Source organism: Phodopus roborovskii, unplaced genomic scaffold, assembly GCF_943737965.1.
Source record: "Phodopus roborovskii unplaced genomic scaffold, PHOROB, whole genome shotgun sequence".
In the NCBI taxonomy this organism is placed as follows: domain Eukaryota; kingdom Metazoa; phylum Chordata; class Mammalia; order Rodentia; family Cricetidae; genus Phodopus; species Phodopus roborovskii.
In genome coordinates this window covers 28990453-29012828 of record NW_026126409.1, presented here as the reverse complement: position 1 = coordinate 29012828, position 22376 = coordinate 28990453, and the positions used below count along the sequence as shown (strand labels likewise).

At 37.5% G+C, this 22376-nt stretch overlaps 1 protein-coding gene across 1 annotated transcript in view; it reads left to right on the top strand.

Annotated features, from left to right (window-relative positions):
* The window catches only part of Tnks (tankyrase), a 128297-nt gene that overhangs the window by 43527 nt on the left and 62394 nt on the right, over positions 1-22376 (top strand). The window contains exon 3 of the mRNA XM_051182269.1: positions 258-353. Coding sequence (XP_051038226.1) covers positions 258-353 — 96 coding nt within the window. The remainder of the gene's footprint in view (positions 1-257; positions 354-22376) is intronic.

The window sequence follows — 22376 nt, the reverse complement described above, 5'->3', positions numbered from 1 at the left end:
AGGGCAAGCTTCTCGTTTTATGTTTATGATGTCAAGTCATGTGATAATACTGTACCTTAAGTTGCCAACTTCGCTGTACTCTAGAGAGGATCCTTTGCTGCAGTGCTTTTTACTCCTTTCCTTTCCTTTTTCTTTTTCTTGAAAGAGAAAAAATTGTGCAATGTATGTTTATGCCTACACCATGCCGAGGCGACACTTACCAGTAAATAATCTCTGTATCCCCGAGGTAAGATACTGTTTCTGCTTTCCCTGCACAGTACTGCTGCAGCACGGAGCCGATCCAAACATTCGGAACACTGATGGGAAATCAGCTCTGGACCTGGCAGACCCTTCAGCAAAAGCTGTCCTCACAGGTAAGGAAGCAAAGCTAGCAGACTGTTCAATTTCATAAGGTTTTCATGCACAGAATGAAACGAAGCTAAGAAATTACTAACTACCTCATCAATTGGATACCTAGCTTATTATTAGTTGTGCTGTTGTATATATGTGCAGCAGTCTTACTGCTTCTAGGACTTAGATTTACAGCACTAAATCATAACGTTCCTCATATTTTGTCAGTTTTAAGGCTTGCATCAGTTTTCCTCTACCTCCTCTTCTCAGCTGGGTTTTTAAGCCCTTCACTGTTGAGCAGACAAGGGCATTTGTGTTACTGTAAAAGTAGTTTTCATTAGAAAGACAACCTGCTGCCTTATCATCGATAGTTAAATACTCTGATGTTCTCTTTTATTTATTTTATCACAGCTTTGCACTTTTTAACGTGACAGCCAAGTTTTTTGAACTGGGGTAGTAGATGATCTTCTTACTTCCAACAATGCAGATTTGAGCTTATTAATTTATTAAAGCAAGCCCCGGGCACCAGCACAGAGAGATGCTAGGATAGAAAGCACTTCTGCTCATGGTCTGCAGGACTGTGTTTAACGGATAGACCCTGAGCTGCTTCTCCCATTGATCTCCATTCTCAGAGTGCTGCATTGGATCTATTTTTGTTTTGGTTCTCAGCATTTGAGCCCTGCTGCCTCTGCCCTCTTTTACTTAACTGACCTTTGTAATTTGGAGCCTCTTTGTCACTGCAGTGCTAACAGTATTGTTTTAGGTTGTGTGGAAGTAAGTGACTCCTCACCATCTTTTCATTTGCTGTATTTGAAGAGATCTGTGCTCTTGCTTAAGTTTAACAGTCTATGCTGTGCACTTTTAGATGAATAGAAGGTGTTTATGTACAGAGAGCTTTAAAAATATATGGAATTTTTGCTTAATTACTCTGCATGGAAAGACAACTTCTCACTGTGTTAAAATTAATATAATCACTGCTTAATCAGAGTAATCTGATTTCTCAATTAATTAAAGATTAGATGAGTTGTTGCTCTAGAATAACATACACTAGAGGAATAAAGCTGTTTAAATCAGTGTAGACAAAGTTAAATGCACATACACACTTTTAAATGATGGACTTGGACCTGTCAGATTTGTCTCAGGCCTGCCTAGGTCCTGAAACTTTCAGTCTCTTATTAAAAAGCCATGCCCAACCACATAGCAGCTTTAGTGCTTTCTGAGCAGAGGACAAATACAGTTCGGAAACAGCTCCACTCACTGTAGCTACTACAGTATATGACAAGTACCAAACAAGACTGTATTTTTGTGTCCTCCCCCTGACCTTTCCTCTTCTGCTCTCTGCCTCCTGGCTGTTAGGTGCATTTGATGCACCACCACCTTTAGGCCTACTTCTATTTTTTGTAAGACCAAGTTTAGATATAAACTATTAACCATAAGAAGCCATCTCCTTATTTTCAGTGCAGGTCAGAGAAGATAATTTTTGGGTAGAGCTTCTGCATACTTGCTTGCAGAGACTGGAGTGCCCCAGAGGAAAGACAGCACATCTAAAGTTGATTTGGAAGCTGTCTAGCATTGTACTTAGATGGGGAGAGTCTATAGTTTTCTTAGTCACAAAACTACTACTATTGCTCAATTATTACTGTTCCTTTCAGAAATATTTTTGAGACTTTTCTTTTAGTTATGGCTTAAAGCAAAACATCTAGACCAGTAGTTTTCTTGGAAATATAAACAGTTCTACTTACAGATTCATGTTTTATAGCACACATCAAGGAAATACTTCGGTGAGCTGTTTCAGAATATTTTTCTGCCCTTATAGGATTGTTACTAAGAAATCTCTTCTGATGGAATTATAATGGAAGTATTATTTCCAAAGCTAAATTTAAAAAGATTAAACATTGATTTTTCAAAAGGAAACTGGGTTCAAGGCGTGGCCCAGTCCTGTCTAGCACATGTCAAACCCCATGTTCAGTAGTCCCTGGCACCCCTTCCTAAAGATCTTGAAAGGAACGTCTTGGAGGCGTTAGACTTACTCTAAGTAAGTGTCCTCTTTATTCCAGATGAGTTATGTCCATTACATAACCTTTGAGGGTGATGTTCCTTCTTGATTTCCCTGGTTATTTGGGTGCTGAATATCTTCCTGATAGTCTGTTATTTATATTACAAGTTTGGTATATCGTCCAAACAATATGCACATATAACTTAAAGCAAATTAATAGAGTAAATCTCTTTAAAAATATGTGTTTGATCTTGTTTTATACATAAAGACTGCTGTCCAAAGCAAATATATACTGTCAGTGTGGCAGTTGATGTTTACCACATAAGCTTTGTTTCATTAGACATTTGAAAGGAATGCTAATTGGTTCAACTATTTGCTGAACTAGTTGAATGAATGGTAGGTTTATAGAAGTCTTAAGGGTTTTGACTTTTGTAACCAGTACGGTTTTTCCACCCGCCGCCTGGTCTTGTCCCGCCGCCGAGCCAGCCCCAAATAACACCCATAGACTCTGTATTTGATACAATGCTGTTGGCCCGGTTACTTGTTTCTTATCGGCTAGCTCTGTCTTAATTATTAACCCATTTCTATGTATTTCCACGTGGTCTTACCGAGAGTGGACGAATAGCAGTTCTGTTCTCTCCAGGCTCTCCATCTTGACCCCTCCTTACTACTTCCTCTTTCCTCCTTGTCTCCTAGTCCCTCCTATCTTCCTTTCCTATTGGCCAACAGTGCTTTATTTATTAACCAGTATGAGAAACATATACAGAATGACATCTCCCATCAGACTTTTGTTAATTACCTGTGTTCTAGGTGATCACCTGAAGGACTTAGGACCAGTGTAGGTTTGTTTGTTTGTTTGTTTGTTGGGTTGTTTTTTAGAACAAGAAAATAAAATGTCAAACTTTATGTAAATTATATTGAACAAGATATTTGTTGTGTTAAGATTAATGATTTTTTAAAAACAGTAACATTTGGGCTTTTTCTGTATATAAAAATACATTTGGAAGTATAGGGAAATAAGCACACACACAAAAAGATAATTCTCCTATGTGTTTTTGTATAGACTTTCCTTTTTTAAAAAAACAGCAACATATATTAGTAGTACTAAATAAAATATATACATATATGTTTATATTTTCTAATGATTGCTATTCATAATGTACAGTATTTGACTTAGTGGCATGGATGATTTCAGGAGGCTATAAGTAATCTTCAATGTCAGCTTTTATTTCTGTCATGTTTCTTTCCAAGGATATACATTAGTTCTTTGAGTGAATTATCTCACATTTAGCATTTGGATACATTAATTTTAGCCTATTTTTCTTTTCTTTTTGTTTTTAAAGAGAAAGTCATATGTATCCCAGGTTGGCTTTGAACTTGGTGTTAAACTTGCACTTCTAATCCTTCTACCTTCACCTCCCAAGTGTTAGGATTACAAGTGTGTCCAGCACTTTGTGCACAATAGGCAAATTCTGTTTTTAGATTTCATCCATCTTTGTACTTTGAGATAATCAGTTTCACCAGAATTGTGCTTCTTTGCCACATTCAGGCTTAGCACATGCAAATGGGTGCTTCTGTTCTTGGCTTTGATGTATTTGAAGGCTTGGTTGTATTGCGTGTAGTTTAATTATAGGGATGCCTAAAGTGTGTTGGAACCCTTTGTTCCTTCACAGGACTAAGGAGGATGTTTAGTTTCCCATGTAAAGTGAAACCTCTGGGCACAGTGAAAGGATGGAGGGTATCATTGGGACACCTAATTAAGCAGAGGGGAGCCCTGATAGATTGAGAGTTTAAGGAAGGATGACCCAAGGAATGTTTATCTTTAGCAGGATCAATGATAATTATAGAATATGAACTGTGTGAATTTCTGTTGTCACAAGATTGGCTTGTAATTGGACCTATTAGCTTACTAGTTGATTTGGGAAACAAAAATAGGAAAGATATTTTATACAAATGTGCCTGAAAACAATATAAACCTTGCTCACACTTGGGAGACTGAGGCAAGAGACTCATTGCACAATTGAGGTCAGATGAGCCTACTTAAGAGAATTCCAGGTTTCTCTGCACTATAAACACCCTGTCTAAAAAACCAAAATAGCAACAAAACCAAACCAGAATCTTTAACCTGAATCCATTGTACTTGTAAAGAAATCCTTATCTGTGGTTGCTGGGCAATCAGCGATGGCTCATCATTTCAGATAGAGTTGAGGAGGCTGGTGTGTCTATAGAGCAAATTGGAATCGTACTCCTGTTTCCCCTGCTTTGTAGGTAAGATGAATATTAGTGCGAACTTTTATGATCTATACTCTGACTGTAGCTTTGACCATGTGGGTTTCACTCAAGTAAAAGTTTCTCATTCTTAGTACTTTTCATCCACCCTCTTGGTAGTTAGTCTACATACTGAGCTTTGAGATTGCTGGAACACCTATTTCTCACTACCTTATGCCTTAGGGTCCAAATCTTCAATCTCATGCCTTTTTGAGAGCAGTCACTTTATGCATCACTGAATCTCAGTTCTCTTCACTGTATCTGGAGTAGTCTTTTTAAAGCATAAATCAGCATTTCGTTCAGAATGTTCTTCAACCTAATCCCATTCCTCCTGGATAAAATCCAAATTCTTCAACTATGGCCTGTCATGATCTTGCTTCTATCTTGCATATTTCAGTCTTTTATTCTGATTCATATTTTCACTGCAGTTGGTTGCTTGCTGTCCCTCAAACATGAGCTCTGTTATGTCTGAAGTAAGCATGACTCTAGAACTTTGTGGTTCATTGGTATCTGTTCAGATGTCTCAACATCTTGTCCACAGTTCTGTTAGCTGATCTTGTTTCTTCATGGATCTGTTGAAACCTGAAATCATGTTCTGTGGCCTTCATTTGCTTGTACTAATAGAATGAAATATGGAACTCTGGGCTTAAATTAGAGTGAAAATATATGTCCATATGTCTGGGATATGACTATTGGTAACTGAACAAATAGTAATGACAGATAAGATAATCATTAATCATTAATTGACATTATAATCTTAAACTTTAAAAGAATCTTCATTTTATATGTATGGATACTTTGCCAGCATGTATGTCTTTGTACTACATATGTGCCTGGTACTTCAGAGAACAGAAGAGGATGTTGGTCACTATGTTCTCTAACCTCAGCCTAAAACCCGTATCCCCCTAAAAGCATAAAGCAAAGCCCATCAAGAGCTTCTATTCATCAATAACAATATTTATGAAGTCCAGTAATTTGTTATCGTGGCCTCTGAGTTAGTGTGTACCTTGAGAGCATCTATGATTTTTGGTACTAAACTAGCAGTTCTGTGGAATTTTAGATTCAATGAAATTGCTGTTTTAAATGATTCTTCTAAATATTATAGTAAAGTTATCATTTGCTTTGTGATGGGTCTTGTGATATTGAACACTAGAACCCAGGGCCTCATATATGTTAGGCAAGTGATTTACCAATCCCTAGCTCTCAAATTTGTTTATGTGGTATAGATGGTGCTAGAATTTATTAATGTTTGGCTGTTACTAGCTATGTCCTTGAAGTTTTGATATCTGATACAATTATAAATTCCTGTACAAATGTAGCAAATGGTACAGAGGCTGCCTGTACTCTTTCCATCTGCCTAGTGGTCATACCTTGTGAAACTGTACATCAAGGAGGATACATGACTCAGTCAGCATATAGAACCCTACACCTTAGGGGAGTTTGCTGTGTTCCGGCTCCTTGGTGTGCTGCTAACAGTTAGGAAGCATTCTCTATGCTGGCTTTTGTTTTTGTTTTTACCTTTAGGGAGATTGTGAAATATTTTTTTTTAGAAATCCCCTTCCCCTCTTTTGGTAGAATAAGCCAATTAATCAGTTGGTGCCCTGTTGCCTTAATTGATTAATGTGATAGGACAATCGGGTTATGTATTACTCCTTGTGTGTCTTTCAAAGAATTGCTGGATTTATCTAAGTGAACTTTCAAATTTGTTTATAGAGTTCTGTAGTGTTTCCACTTGTCTTCTAGGCTATTGCCTTTTATAGAGTCAGTGGTGATGATCTGTTTCTTATTGGTATTTGTAACTTGTATTCCTTTTTGTAAATTTCACTGATATTTTTAAAAGAACTTACTAGTTTTAAGTGAAAAGTTTTGACATTTTTTACTTTCTTTCTTCTTACATTGAACCTGCTTGGCCTTTCTTGGGTGTTTGGAGTAAGAATATAGAAAATTGACCAGTTGTGACTCTCCTGTAATATGCCTACACTGCTAGAAGTTTCAACTCAACCTTCCTTTGACTGTGTCCCATAGTGTTGATCTGTTTTTATATTTATTCAGTTTAATATATTCTTTTAAAATTGAGAGTTTCTCCATAATGGACTACTTACTAATGTTTGGACCTTAAATACTTAGAAATTTCTCTGTTACCTTTTTATATTGCTTTCACATTCAGTTGAGTTCTGGGAAAATACTGTCTCATTTTTAATTCTTTTTAAATTTTCTCTTTGTTGTGTTTTGCTGAGTTTGTTTTGTGTGTTCTGTGTTGGTGTATGTTCTGTGGGTATGATAAAAGAATATGAAGTTAATAAATGTATTCTAGATGTGTTTGTTCTGTGTCCTGATTGATTTTTCTCTTTAGTTTAATCAGTAACGAGAATGGTAGTAAAATTTTAACTGAAACTGTAAATTTGTGCCTCCTTTTAAGTTGAATCAGTGTTTGTTTCAAACGTACTGCAGCTTCGTTGTCTGGGACATGCATATTTAAGATGCCATGTTTCTTGGTGAATTGGCCCTATTTCCAATATGTCAAGACCATCTCTGATCATTTTCTTTACTCTAAATTCTACATAACTGATCCTCAGATAGCTAGCCTCTTGTGCTTTAAAATTATGATATCTGCATGGTATTTATCCACCTGCGTACTTTTAACCTGCCAGTATCATTATGTTAAAATTAATGTCTTTCACCCAAAATTAATTGTGCAGTATTTTATCATTTATTCTGTCAATTTTTTTAAAAAATTGGTGTATTTAGGTGCCCCCAAGCTCTGTGGCAGAGTTGGCTGACTTGATAAGTTCTGCTTGTCGTAGTTCCTTCTTTAGAGAGATTTGGGGGTCATTTTAGCTATGGCAATTGACATTTCCAAGTTTCTAGCCTCTTTCGTCATCAGCCATTGGATATATGGAATGAGAAGAATTTGGGAACTGCATGCCATGTCATTCTTTACACTGAAGCCTCTAGCTGGTTAAATGTCTGTCTGCCTTTTAATGTTCTCTTATTTTTGTTTGATGTGTTGTATGTGAGCTTTCTAGGTGTGTCCAATGATAGTAATAGGGAAAATAATATTTACCCTTTCCCCTGAGAGCCTAAAATAATTACTTATTTTACAAACATTTTTTTTTTTTTTTAAAGGACCCAGAAGGATGACTTAGTGGTTAAGAGCACTGGCTACTCTTTCAGAAGATCTAGTTTCAGTTCTCTGCTCCTATTTATATGATAGTTCACAACTATCTATCTGTAAGTCCAGTTCCAGGGTATCTGATGTCCACTTCTGGCTTCCACAGGCACAGACATAACGTACATCAAAACACCCATAAACATAATAAAAATTACTTTTGAATATGCTTTGATATTGTTCATATATCTGCATCATTTTGAATCTCAACATGATTGACTGTTCATGTTATTTTTTTCAAGTAAATATTTGGGTTGATTGAGAATTTTATGCAGTGTTTTACATTCATATTTACCTTAATTCCTCCCTGTCAATTCTTCCCAGATCTATGCACCCCTACCTTCCTATTCTCCTAGATTCATTTTTATTTATGTGTGTATGTGCATATCTGTGTGAGCATATGCCTCAAGTATGCCAGTACTCAAGGAGAAGCCAGAGGAAGATGTTAGACTCCCTTGATGGGTATTACAGGCAGTTGTGAGGCACCTAATGTGGGTGCTGAGAACCAAACCTAGGTTATCTAGAAGATATTTGGTGTTCCCAACAACTGAGCCATCTCTCTAGTCTCCTGAAAGTATTTTGAGCAAATCATTTCCATTTGTTAACTCTTGACAGTAGGAGGATTTAAACTGTATGTAAAATTGAATGAACAGCACGACTTTTGTGATATTCTTGATTTTTCTAAATCTGTCTCCCAATAGAATCCAAGATGTAAGCAACTGAAAATACAAGGAAGTAATACTGGATCATGATGAACACTAGTCAGGTAGAATATATTAAAATGAAATAAAAGTAGGATTTTGATTTTGGTATTTACCATTCCATTGACTCATTGTGACCAAATATAAAAATTGTCAATAGCCTAATCCTTTATCAGCTGGTAACAGGGTTGGGATGCAACCCTATAGTCCCCCTTTTTGTTAACTTCTATGCTGTTCATTGATTCCATTTACTCTTTAATTCAACTCTAAGATTGGAATAGGCCAATAGCAAATATTTTCATAATTTTGAAGAATTTTCAAAGTCCTTAAAAAGTCATTGAACATATGACATGAAAATTTCATTATGAGAAAATTGATATTATTGAATGATGAATTTATAGAAAAGATAATTTAGGATTAAGGAGGCACAGTTAATTATACAATAATATAATTAAACTCTGTAGTTAAAGTATGTAGCTTACTGTTGCTAGTGGACCATCTTTCCTGCTTTGCTTCAGCCTTGCTGTACATAGTGCCAGTGTTGCTGTGTCATGGTACCCAGAGGCTGCAGAATCTGAAGTAGAATGTGATATAAAAATGTTGTTGCCCTGAAAACCAAAACTGCCTTAAAACAGACCCTCACTTCTGTGTCTAATATGCCCAGGAATAATTGTGCTAACACCCGTGTAATGGCACCTCCCAGCATGCTCTAGGTAAGTATCAGTAAGGAGAGTGCTAGCTGCTAGTAAACAGCTGACTCAGTTACACCCATTTGCTTAGCCAGCCATTCTGACATTTTTAGACTATGGAAGGGTATTACTGTGACCCCAGGAGACATGGTGCTCTTAACTTAAACCTTCTGCTAAAGAGATCTTATTGCAGGCAACACATTTATGTCTAAACGGGGTGGAGGTTAAATGGTTAGAAGAGGCAGTAGTTGATTATAAAAGGAAATGTGTGTATGCATGCCACAGCTCATTACTCTTTCCATCAGCCATCTGTTCCTGTATGCAATGATTTCATTTACGTATTTATTGCCTAATTCTCATCCCTCCTAGTATTATATTCTTGAGATGTGGAATTCTCTTTGCTCATTGTTCTGATCCCAGTACTCAATAAATAACTGTAAAATGATGGATGTTTATTGATAGACTAGAGTAGAGTTATTCTAACAGTGTAACAGGTTTTTTGTTTGGTTTTTCTTTATGGCGTAGGAGGCATGGCCCTCAGAGTGTGAGGATACTGTTCACATTCTATGTGAGTCAGGAAACAGAAAGATGCATTCTATTGGAAAGCCTACTTCCTCCCCTTTCTTCTTTTAAGCAGCCTGGACTTAGGCTGCACATCTGGAGGGGTTATCCCTCCCCAGTTAAATCTCTGGAAATGCCCTCACCAGCATGCATCTATGTCTCCTAGGTGATTCCAAATCCAATCAAGTTGAGAAAACCAATTTTAATATACCGCACCCTCCCCCCCGTCTCTCTCTCTCTCTCTCTCTCTCTCTCTCTCTCTCTCACACACACACACACACACACACACACACACACACACACACACACACCATGCACGCACGCACTCGTATCTCAGGTATAATATGATCCATCTTCCTACTGTTTTATCAGAATTGTTCTTGACCTATGACTTTTTTCCAGTCTCTCTCTCTCTCTCTCTCTCTCTCTCTCACACACACACACACATACACACACACACACACACACACCACGCACGCATGCACTCGTATCTCAAGTATAATATGATCCATCTTCCTACTGTTTTATAAGAATTGTTCTTGACCTATGACTTTTTTCCAGTCTGTCTCTCTCTCTCTCTCTCTCTCTCTCTCTCTCTCTCTCTCTCTCTCTCTCTCTCACACACACACACACACACACACCACGCATGCACGCACTCGTATCTGAAGTATAATATGATCCATCTTCCTACTGTTTTATAAGAATTGTTCTTGACCTATGACTTTTTTCCAGTCTCTCTCTCTCTCTCTCTCTCTCTCTCTCACACACACACACACACACACACACACACACACACACACACACACACCACGCATGCACGCACTCGTATCTGAAGTATAATATGATCCATCTTCCTACTGTTTTATAAGAATTGTTCTTGACCTATGACTTTTTTCCAGTAATGCTTGGAAACTGAATTTCTTTAAATAGCTTTTGAACTTTGAACCTCTTCATAGACTTTTAAAAATTGGCCTATCGTTGATTTTATTTTCACCTAATAGCTACCTTTTTTTTTTCTTTTTTAGCATATTCTACCATAGCATTTGTCTTACTTGCCTCAGTTGTTCCTTACCCCCTTTTAACACCTTCTGATTTTTGCTTTGTTACTGTTCCTTGTATTTCATGGGATATAGGTGCTAATTTTGGAATAGTGTGTATCACTTACATCAAGTGCTTGAAAAATATGTCATGAAGCTGTTTTAAAAGTCATATTAAAAAGGCTGGATGTAGATAGTGTCACATGTCTGCTGAGGCAGGAAGATTATGTGTTCAAGGCTAGCCTGGGATAATAGACTGTCATAGGAGGAAATGACAGGAAAAGGGCACAGTAAGACTTTAAACACTTCCTTTCAAAAGCATGCCAACTAGCACTTCCCTGAAAAGAATTTATTTGTGATTCAGACTGGAATTTATAACACTTTGCTTTTGAATCACAAAAATGTGTAAGAATGGGTTATCTATTATTTGTAATTAGAGTCTACCTAAATGGCTAGTGTTCTGTATTACATGTGCCAAATAGAGTATTTCACATATATAAAATAATCGTTCTCTGTGAACTACTGATGGGTTATTCTCAATAGGCTTTTAAGACATGAGCATGAATAGGTATTATATGACATTATTTCTGTAAGAAGCAATATGCTGTAGCTAGCTTCCTATATCTTGGTTTTGGCATCTTTATGTCACTTCCTAGCCCTGACATGTACCAGAGTTGATGTGCCACTACCCTGTGGCTTTGACTTGGACACACACTGTGCTCTAGTACAGCAAGCTGCTGTGTTGTGAGATTTATAGGACTCTAGAGACTCCCATAAGATGATACTGGAGTATCTGACCATAGTCAGTAATAGATAACCTGAGGGCTATTAGCCACATCCTGTGAGTCTTGACAAACTGTAGCTCCATCCCTTAGCTTAGATGCAGCTCTGAGATGCTGAGTCAGAATCATTCAGCTAGCCATTTCTAGAATCCTGGTCCCACAAACTGTATGCCATGTTTGTTCTTATAACTACCAACCATAGAGGTGAATTGTTTAGGCAGAAATAGATTTCTGGTATACAATGAAGCATTTTAAAATGCTTAATTTTAAACTTTTTTCTTTCCTTTTGTAGAACAAAACAGAGAATGAACCAGAAAACATTAAAGTTGGTTATATCCAAGAAAGTTGAAGTTTCAGAAAGGAAACCTGGAAGGACAGGGCAGGTAAAGGGAAAAAATGAGAACTCTAGAAATCTAGCAGATCTAGGGGCATTTCCTAGAGAGTGCTGTTTTGGTGCAAGCATAACTTCAGGAAGTTTCTCATGCTTACTAAGGAAGTTAAAGTCGAGGATGGAGGGAAAATCCTAGGCCCTGAACACAGACAAGTATTTCAGATAGTCAATTACAAGTAATGTCAGAATACAGTATTTGACCTTATGCCCCAGCACAAGGGAAAGAAAAAGAACTTTGAGTGAAGCAGATTCTTTTTGAATATTTTTAAAAGTATGTGTAGTATAGTAACTCTGTGACCTTTACATTTTTGTAGTGTTGAGCAAGTATGTAAGCGCAGTGGGCCTTTGCAAGAAGGCAGAAGGCTTGCCTGAGAGAACACACTGCAGAGCAGTGAGACAAAACCTTCAGGGCCTGAGTGTCTACATCATGCCTCCATGAGCTACCGAAGAGACAGAACCCCAGAACAAAACAGACAAGCAAAGGAATGCAGGGAACTGGAGAGTGAAACCCTCACACGACCTAGGACAGCTTGCTCTAAGCCATGAAGACCCCTGTGAAAACAGGGGACCATTGGAGAACACAGAGAGCTATGTTAGGATTCCTAACAGCAGCAGTATTACAGTGATGAAGTAGCAACAAAATAATCTTATGGTTGGGGTCACCACAACATGAGCAACTGCATTGAAGGTCACAGTGTTAGGAAGGATGAGAACCACTGCTGTAAGCAATAGGCTAGAAAGAAAGAGAGGGAGGGGAAGGAGAGAGGGAGAAAGGGAGGGAGGGAGGGAGAAGAAAAGGAAAAGAGCATTAGTAGTAAGAACTGAGAAGTTCTTATGAAGTGTTCCTTATTGGTCAAATTTGGGACAGTTTGACAAATCAAAATTATGATAGTGTTAGACTGTAGAGTGAATTGGCTAAAATAGGAACAATTGAGTATACGAATGAATAAAGGGGAGCTCTTTCTTAGTTTCATGTCTACTAATCAGTTCAGAGGGACTGTTATAGATAGCAAATTCACTTTTGCCACAATCACAGTAAATACTGCTAAGGATAAATATCATATGGGGGTACTAAATCTTAGGGACTGAGGTTGATTGACATATTTGCATTTTTTTGCACATCTGCCCATAAATTAGACAGCATTTTGGTGTGTAATCAAAATGAATGTCACCAATGAGAAAGTCAGATATACCTGAGAAGACACCAAGACAGTTCCCATGTGTCTAGGGCAGGGACACTAAAGTATTAAAGACAAATGCATCTACGTAGAGAACATTGAAAACTCATCGGCAGAGTAGTACATATTGGTGAGCCTGGCAGGCAGGAGTCTTCAGGAGTAATTCCACAGGTTTTCTGTTTGAAATTATTTCCAATGAAAAATGTTTGAGCTTTACCAGGGAAAAAGAGAAGGGGGTTGCCACGGAGCTATTGAGTTATATAATCAGTGATGAGTATACTGGCTTCTCTACTTTCCACTCTGGCCTTTTTAATTCGCTGTTAAAGCCTCCCTGCACCCTTCACATTTTCCTTCCAATTGCATCAGTGGTCTTTTGTATTTATTGTCCCAAAATTAAATATTTCTTTTCTATGAAGGACATTTAAACTTCCCTTGTCATTTCAGGCCAGAACATTTTATGAACACTGTCAGAGATACAAATTCTTTCTTTTATCTTGTTTAGGAGCAAACTACTGGGCATTTAATTCCTTGAAGTTGTTTGAAAACAAATGCTGTCTGTACCTTTTTGTCTTATTTTTTTCTACAAGACCACAGTGGACTCTGTGTTCCTAACTCAGTGTCAGTGCAGTGTACTGACTTCCTTCCTGAAGGGTGCCCTACCTTCGTTGCACACTAGATACACTAACTAACCCTTAGGAAGATTTTTAACCAAATTAGCCATCTTAGCTTCATGACTATGACAATTATGTGAGCCGAGCAGTATTTTCTCAAGGAATGGATCAGGCCTACTTAGAATATCTTGATTTTATACATTTGATCATAACCCTCTGACAGTTTGGAATCGCTAGACATCTTGATAACCCCTACCCACCCCCACTCCTTGGACATTGGAAGTCATCTGAATTGACAGCCTGACAGGGAATGGGGAGCAGCAGAGGGAATGATGGGCTTTAATTCCTTTGGAGAGAAAGAAAATGTGTAATTATCTGAAGTGACTATCATTTTATATATGGAAATTTCTTTTAAAGGAAGTAGTACTTAGGAGCTTAATTGGATAGAAAATCAGCCCCTGATAAGAGAAGCTTACACACTGGCAAGACTACATGGATCTGTGGGGCTGAGGGCATACCCCTCCTATCCCAGCACACTGCTCTTCATGGTGAAGCATGTTCTGTCTACCAGTTCTTAGGGGTAGCTTTGTCCTCTTTTCCCTCAGGGTTTCATTCTTCCTATCCCCATCTTTGAGAAACATTTTATTGCTCTTTATAATTCTAGATGTATGTATTTGGCTTCAGCGTTTGGAAATAGGCCCCAGGTGAATGGAATCTTTTTCTCTGTTGATGTTCAGTCTTTCCAAAAGGTTTTTTGTTTGTTTGTTTGTCTTTTTGTTTTGTTTTGTTTTTCTATTATTCTACTACCTTCCATTACACGGAGAGTGAATGATGTATTGCTTCTGACAGGACACAAAAATGACTGTTGTTTTTAAGAAGTTATTAGAATGCCAGGGGCAACAACAGACAGATGTGGCAAGCTCTGGAAGAGCAATGCCTCTTTGCACTTGTTTGCAAAATTAGCCTTCTTTTCATTTTCAAAACCTAATAAGGAAAAATAAAGTATCTTCTTGCATGCACTACACACACACACACACACACACACACAAGAAAAGTGAACATCCCAAATAGAAATATGATGTCTGGAAGCAAAGGCTAGCTAGGAATAGAGGAGGGGAGGAAATCCAATTAAGAGTGGAAGCAATAATCAGCACAAACTTCTGCCATCCTTGCAGAAGTTTGTGCTACTGCTTGCTGGTTCAGAAGGCTGTGTTTCCTGCACTGCATTCTCAATGTGTGAGTCTTAAAGACACTTAGCAACTGATCAGTTTCATAGCTCTTGGATCCCTTTATGTTTCCTTTTAGTTATGCGCCATGATGGCCATGTCAGTATTACCCACAGGTGCTACCAGTATTTGGGTGCCAAACGGTATGCTGAAGTGTTGTGTGATAATATTTGAACTAACAGGTTTTGAAATCAGTCTCCCAAAAGAGAACAGGACTGAGTCGCAACCATATACATGTGCACCTTATTGTGACTTTCTTATAGGACAGAGGAAGTAATGGTGCTGAGTGATTAATACTTCATATGCTTTGTTTCTGAAAGGAAAGAGTGAGATAGTCTCAGTCCCCTCCCCCCACCCCTTTTAGGTCTTTACATGATACCTTTTAGGAAAAAATTAAAATTAATAGATTATTTAAGCAAAAATGCAATTCATTTTTCTAACATAGTTTCAAAAATGTGAAGTAGAAAATTTAAATATGTTAAGAGCCTTAAAGCCAGGTAGTGGTGGTCCTTTGTGAGGTTAAGAGTTTGGCTTTGGTTGAGTGGTGGTGGCACACGCCTTTAATCCCAGCAGCTGGGAGGCAGAGGCAGGCGGATCTCTGTGAGTTCAACGCCAGCCTCATTTATAGCATTCCAAGACAGCCAGGGCTACACATAGAAACTCTGCCTCAAAAAGCAAGGGGAAAAAAAAAAAAACACACAAGGAAAGAAAGAAAAAAATCTTTACGATTCAAAAGGACATTGGCATTATTTATAATGAAAAAACAAAGATTTATATAATGCCTTACAAGAAAAATGTTTATAGCCACATAGCAAAAAACAGGTACAAGACCCTGCCCCTGCTGCCCTCTAGGGTGTGGTCTCATGTACTGACAAAAGTGAGTTTACTTCATTCATGAATCTCTTTCTTTATACCATAGTATTCTTAAAATTTTATTTTCTATGGGGTATGGAATTGTGCATACCTCAACAAAAAGCTAAGTATGTTTACAAGAGTTCTACTGCCATGGAGTATTCTTAACACTGTGTATGTATTAAAAATTTCTTTCTGAGAATGCTTATTCCTTTCCTTCTTTCTTTTTCTGCTAGTTTTTTCTTTTTTACAAGAAACACATAAACTTTGTTTTTCAACTCAGTAATGATTTATAACACATATATACTCACTCACACAGTCACACTCAGACACTCATCCTGTGGCCAGTGGTCCTTTCCTGGGGGAAAAAAAAAAAAAAACTTCTGAGATACTGTTACATCATCTACCCTCAGATAGACCTGTCTCCAAAGTCAGTTTCTTTAAGATGTGATGGTTTCTCAGTTCAGTCTCTGTCATTAAATCTATAGATTTACACAAAGTAGAAAAAGACACTAAGGATGCCAAGGAAATAATTGGTCCTGGCTTTAAAAATTTTCACCCTTTCAAACTGATTTTTGACTTAAATCTATTGATGTTATCAAGATGATAAAACATTAGGCTGCCAGGAGTCCCAGAATAGCCTGCTGAGGTTTTATGCCAATTACAAAGCTCTTAGTTAGGTAATCTTTGTCACCATTCTTAGATAATTCTATGCAGAAGCCATTATACAAATGACTGATTCTATCAATTGACTCACACTTACTCAAATGAATGTACAGTATCTATTGCTAACAGAATGAGAGATTTGTGTGAGAATCGTTTTCAGTCTCAGGCTTAGTGCATTTTCTAAAATGTATGGCTGTTTAAAATGTAAATTTATTTGAAATAGTTTTCTATCTTTGTCACATTAGGTTTTCTATATATGTAATTCAAATTTTGTGTCTAAATTTATTTGGGCTAGAGACAAATACATTAAAATGGTACAAGACAAATCAGAATATTATCCCTTATAAATATGACCAGGCATGAACTATATGCCTGTATCATTTATCAGTGCTCAAAAAGCAAAACAAAAACAAAATTAGAAAACCCTACATGATCTGGGTTCCTAATAGGACTCCTAATAGAGACTTCCTAATAGGACTCAATTTGCCCAAGAATTAAAGCCAATAATTGACAAGGGTGCTTTTATGAAACTAAAACTCTTCTACACAGAAGAAGAAAAAACAACCAACCAAAAACAACTGGTTGAAGAAAAAGCCCACACACAGAATAGGATAGTCTTTGCCAGCTATACATACGACAGGCTTTAATATCTCTAATATATATTTTAAAGAATAAAGCATCAACCTAACACCCCATTCAAAAAATGGCCTTATGATCTGAACAGTGAATTCACAAAAGAAGACATAAAATGGCTAAGTATGTCAAACCGTGTTCACTATCCCTAGCAATTAGGAAATGCTAATTGTGAAATTTTAGTCAGGTTGACAAAGGTCCACAAAACAACCAAAACAAATGCTGGAGAGGATGCGGGGAAAAGGGACCCTGCATTCACTGTTGGTGTGACTGTAGACAGCTGCAGCCACTCTGGAATGAGCACGGAGAATCCCCTAAACACTACAAATGAATCTGAATGACCCATCTTTACCACTCTTCAGTATATGCCCAAAGAACTCGACATCCTCCCCTACAGACACTTGCTCAGCCATGTGCAGTGCTGCTCTATCACAATAGCTAGGAAATTGAAACAACCTAAATGTCCTCCAGCTGATGATTGGACGGTGAAAATCTGGTACATAAACACTATAGAATACCATTCAACTGTAAAGAAAAATGAAATCATGAACTTTGCACATAAATGAAATAAAATTCCGATTAAATGAGATAACCCAGACCCAGCAAACAATTCATTCTCTAAGTCTTTGGGTATATAACCTGAATATATAACCTGAAGTAACTGCAGAGATCGGGAAAGTAAAAAGGGATAATTGGAGTGTGGGGGAGGTTGGGAACATAGAATGGTTGAGAGAGGAATTGTAGGATACAAGTGATCTGAAAGGGGAAATAAGAGAAAGGGGTGCTTTAATTAAGGAGTAAAGGAAGATAAATACAAAAGAAGGCTGGTAAAATAGTAGTAAGGGTGACTGAAAAAGCCATAAGGAATCGCACTTTTAACTATCTAAAAATACCTACAATACATGTAATAAATGAAAAATTTCCTTCTAAGTGTTTCACTCAAGAGTCATAGACTATCTAACAAAAACCCCAATACCATATATGAGAAGACCTCTTTTGAGCTGTTGGTCAGGGTTGTCTAAGAAACTCCTCAAACTACAGGCTACTGCTATTGCCCTTGGTTACCCCTCTCTCCTGGGATGCAAAGTAAGTCCCCATTGTTGAAGACACCATGCATATTAGACAGAGCACCTGAGCTGGATCTAACCTGAAGGCTTCCTTCCTGAGGACCAACTTTCATGGCTCTAAAAGGCATCATGCAAGCTTCCAAAGAAGGAAAGCAACCAGTGGTCATACCCATCTATGACATCTGTGAACTGTATAACCAATGTGGCATGATAACTTTAGGGGTATAGTAGTGGCACATCTACCTTTGTGGTAACCAATAGCTTCTAATTGTACTAAAGGATGTCTTAAAAGGGGGGAGTGGTCAGGGAATCATGCCAGGTACTGGAAACTTAGCCAGCTACCTAGGGCTAGTGAAGTCATGGATCTTGAAGGAAAACCTACAACCACCATTTACTAAACCAGTATAATCACTAATTACACTTTTAAGTATTTATCCTTATACCCACAAATAAGTGTAGAAACTCTTCTTTGCAGCAGATGGAGACTATTATAGAAAGCAACAGCCGGTCAAAATGCAGAATTCAGGAGCCCAGTCCCAACCAAGTGATACATCTACAATACAACTTACTTCTAAAGGCTCAAGGATCATTTTGGAAGAGGGGCAGAAAGATCATAAGAACCAGAGAAGCAGGGAGTTTGCTGTGAGAACATACCTCTTAGAAATGTTAGAGAAGTTACACTTGTGAAATCTCAGCAGCATGGCTGCCCAAGCATGACTGAACAAAGACAACACCAACAGGCATGCTGATGAGAAAGAGGGAAAGCCCAGGAGGCCTCAACCCTAGACAAAGAACTGCAGGCTACTAAGGTATAGTTCAGTATAGAGCATAAAAATAGTCTTCCCAGTGGAAGAACACACCAGTGGTTATCTAATACCAAATGGTCAGCCCTAAGGACATACATATAAGTAACATTATACAGATGGACCCAGTATGTCATTATTTGTTTAAGATACATACTTATATGTAGCTTGTAATACATATATGTTACAAGAATTAAAAAGAGGTCCAGAGCAGGGGTCCATAGGAGGTTTTGGAGGGAAGAAAGGGAAGGTAGAAATAATTTATTAAGTTTCAAAAAATACAATTTAAAAAATGTATGAAATCTTTTAATGTTGATTTAAAGTAAAATTTTAGTTTAGAATATTGAATATTTTTAAATTTAAGTTTTTAGCCCTAATTTCTCATTTTTCCTATTTTATTAATTAAAGAGACTTAAATTTGACTTATTTATTTTGGGTGTGTCTCATATATAGGTATGCATAGAGGTCTGAGGACCTTTTGTGGTATTCAGATTGGACAGGATGTGGAGAAAGAACAATCAGTGGTCAGGGTTACTTTTATAATGGCCCAGTCTCAAGGATACTTGCTGCAGGAGACTAGCACTCATCTCTGCCAAGATTGATAGCACTAGTTATTTATTTACTTTGGACTTTGCCCTACCATCTCTTGTCATTGTCACACTGGAGACCAGACTTCCTGCATGTGAACTCACAGAAGACCAACCTTGGCATCATCAAAGTTTATTTTGCATATTCTGCACGCCGTCTCAGGCACAGCACATCCCAGAAGAGTTTCGAGAGTTGTTTCAGGGAGGGAGGGGAGGTTCCCTACAGGATCTAGGCTTTTTTGTACACTGGTATTTTTAAAGGAAGAGGCCCACAAAGCATAGTAGTAGCACATACACTTGGGAGGCTGAGGCAGCAGGATGTACAAGTTCAAGATGTACCTGAGTAAGACCCTTGTAAAATGATGTGCATCAACTTTCTCTTCTTCTCTATGTCAAAAACAAAAAACAAAAACAAAACAAAACCCCCAAACCTTATGGTCAATGAAGAAACCTTACCCAAGAATAAGAATACTGGCAAAAACAAATGGGCCAGTATAGTTCAGAAATACTCTTCAAGACTTAGATTGGCTCTAGGAATGAAGCCAGACTGACAGTGTCATTTAGAAAGCAAGTCACTCTGAGAAAGTATTGTGGTCACTTTTCTAGCTATTTAATGGCCACCCATAGGAAGCATTGTTTTCTATGTTCTCATCCCGTCATTGTCAGCTGGGAAGACTTTCGTTTCCTCAATATTAAACACAGTGCTAATACTAGGTTCATGTTATTTTAATGTTTGTTTCAAACCTCATGTTTTAACATGCTAATTGAATATATATTATATATATTAAGCTTTGATCACATTTCCATAAAGATTGTTGTATATCAAGGTGTGTGTGTGTGTGTGTGTGTGTGTGTGTGTGTGTGTGTGTGTATATATACACTATATATATATAAAACATGTAATAAAAATAGTTATAGTTGACAATAGATTTTGTGAAACCATATAATAACGAATGTGTGAAATAGCAAAACACTTGTTTTCATTATGACACTGATGGATGACCTGTGAATATATATATACAGCTATCAGGTCACCAGCTAGAATATTAGTGACCATCACTAAGTGTACAACAGGGAGAGACTCAGTACAAATACATGCTTCTTTCTTTTGTAAGCTCTCCAAGAACAAGTACATTCTTACTCCTGGCAGATTTCCTTCATTGACCATAGGGTTTGAGATTCATTTGACAGAGATGAAGAGAAAGTTGACCCACATCATTTTACAATTATCTCTTGGTCATTATTTAAGTCCATCTTTTTTCTTTTGCTTTACTAATGGGGGTTTATCAGTTTCTCTACTTCTACTCTGATTACAACTTTCTGCACCCACCCCCAAAGTACATTAATATAATGCCACCCTCCTTCCACTGAAGGAAAAGCATGTTGTTGTAGAGAAGGGTTGTGGTGAGTGGGAGGAAAAGTGGTTTCTTCTATTCTGTGTTAGTTCTTTTAACTGAAAATCTTTCAAGGGGTTTAATAAAAAAATGAACTCCCTCTTTCCTTGGCTACACAGGGCAAAATAAGAACAGTTGTTAGTATAAAAACCAAGTGCTTTAAACTTTGAATTGCATTCTTCTCCTCATTACTGTCTTGGGTGTTCTGTCTAAGTCAGGCAGTATTGGGTGCCTTATTTGTATTATCCCTGACCCTCAAAGCAACCCCATAAAGTAAGTTTTCTTTTTTAAAAAATGAGAAACAAGAGATTTGGAAGAAGGTTAAAAGACTTGGTCAGACTCACATGGGTTGATAATAGCATAGTGCAAATTCACTTGATGTTTGTTAGAATCCCTCAGCTACTCCCAAGTCAGCCTAGGACCTGTTCTGCCTTCCAAGAAACATGAGAATTTCATTCCGTTTTCCATGGCCATGAGCATGTGCCATTCTTAGCTTTATGATAAAAGTGAAGGCAGAAACAAAATACTAGCCAGTGCTGTAATGAGGTTAAGGAGGAAAGAAGTTAAAGGGACGAGAACAGAGCACATTTTAAGTACAAGTCAAAGAATCCTCATTTATCCTGACACTACTTGTTGGTTAAGAGAATACAGGGTTGACCTCAGAGTCTCCTGGATCCAGGGATGCAAAGCATTGCATTTAGCCTCCTCTTTTGTTCATGTAATGTTCAGCCATCAATTGACAAAATTTTCACCTGCCGTTCTGTAAGACCATATGGTTTTCTCCTATCTAGAAAGCCAAGTGTCCCCCCACCTACACATGAATCATTTAGGAAGCTGTGAAGACTTTACCAGTTCCTGCTTGTCCAGAGAATGAACTGCTAAAATCTACACTTTTATCCATTCAAAATTAAATGCATTTGATAACACCAAGAAAAAAGTAAATGAATTAAACATTTTAAAATAATAAAATGTATAACATTGTGAAGTGTTTGGATGTAGATATCTCTGCCCATCTCATAGACCCACAACTTATGATAGTCTTTGGAAGTTCCTTGAACCACCAAGAAAAGTATAGCATCATTTTTCAGATACTTGCCACTGAATGCATTAAAGTATATAATATAGTTCAAAAAGGAATTCGTTCAAGAACAGAGAACTTAAAATATTAAATTAACAGTGCATTGAAAACTCCGCCGTCTATCCTGCGGTAGTCTTTGAAACCAACTATCCTGCTGTATGTAGTCTTTGAATGTTTCAAGAGATGGTATTTGTAGTACCAGCCTTTTAGCAAGGCCAGTGGATAATTTTACATAAATGTGGCAGATATATTTATGAGAGAAAAATATGTCCATCAAAGAATTAAAAATACCAAAATAATACCATCTCCTAATGTTTGTATTATTTTTATGTGAGGTATTATGCTATAGTGCTTATT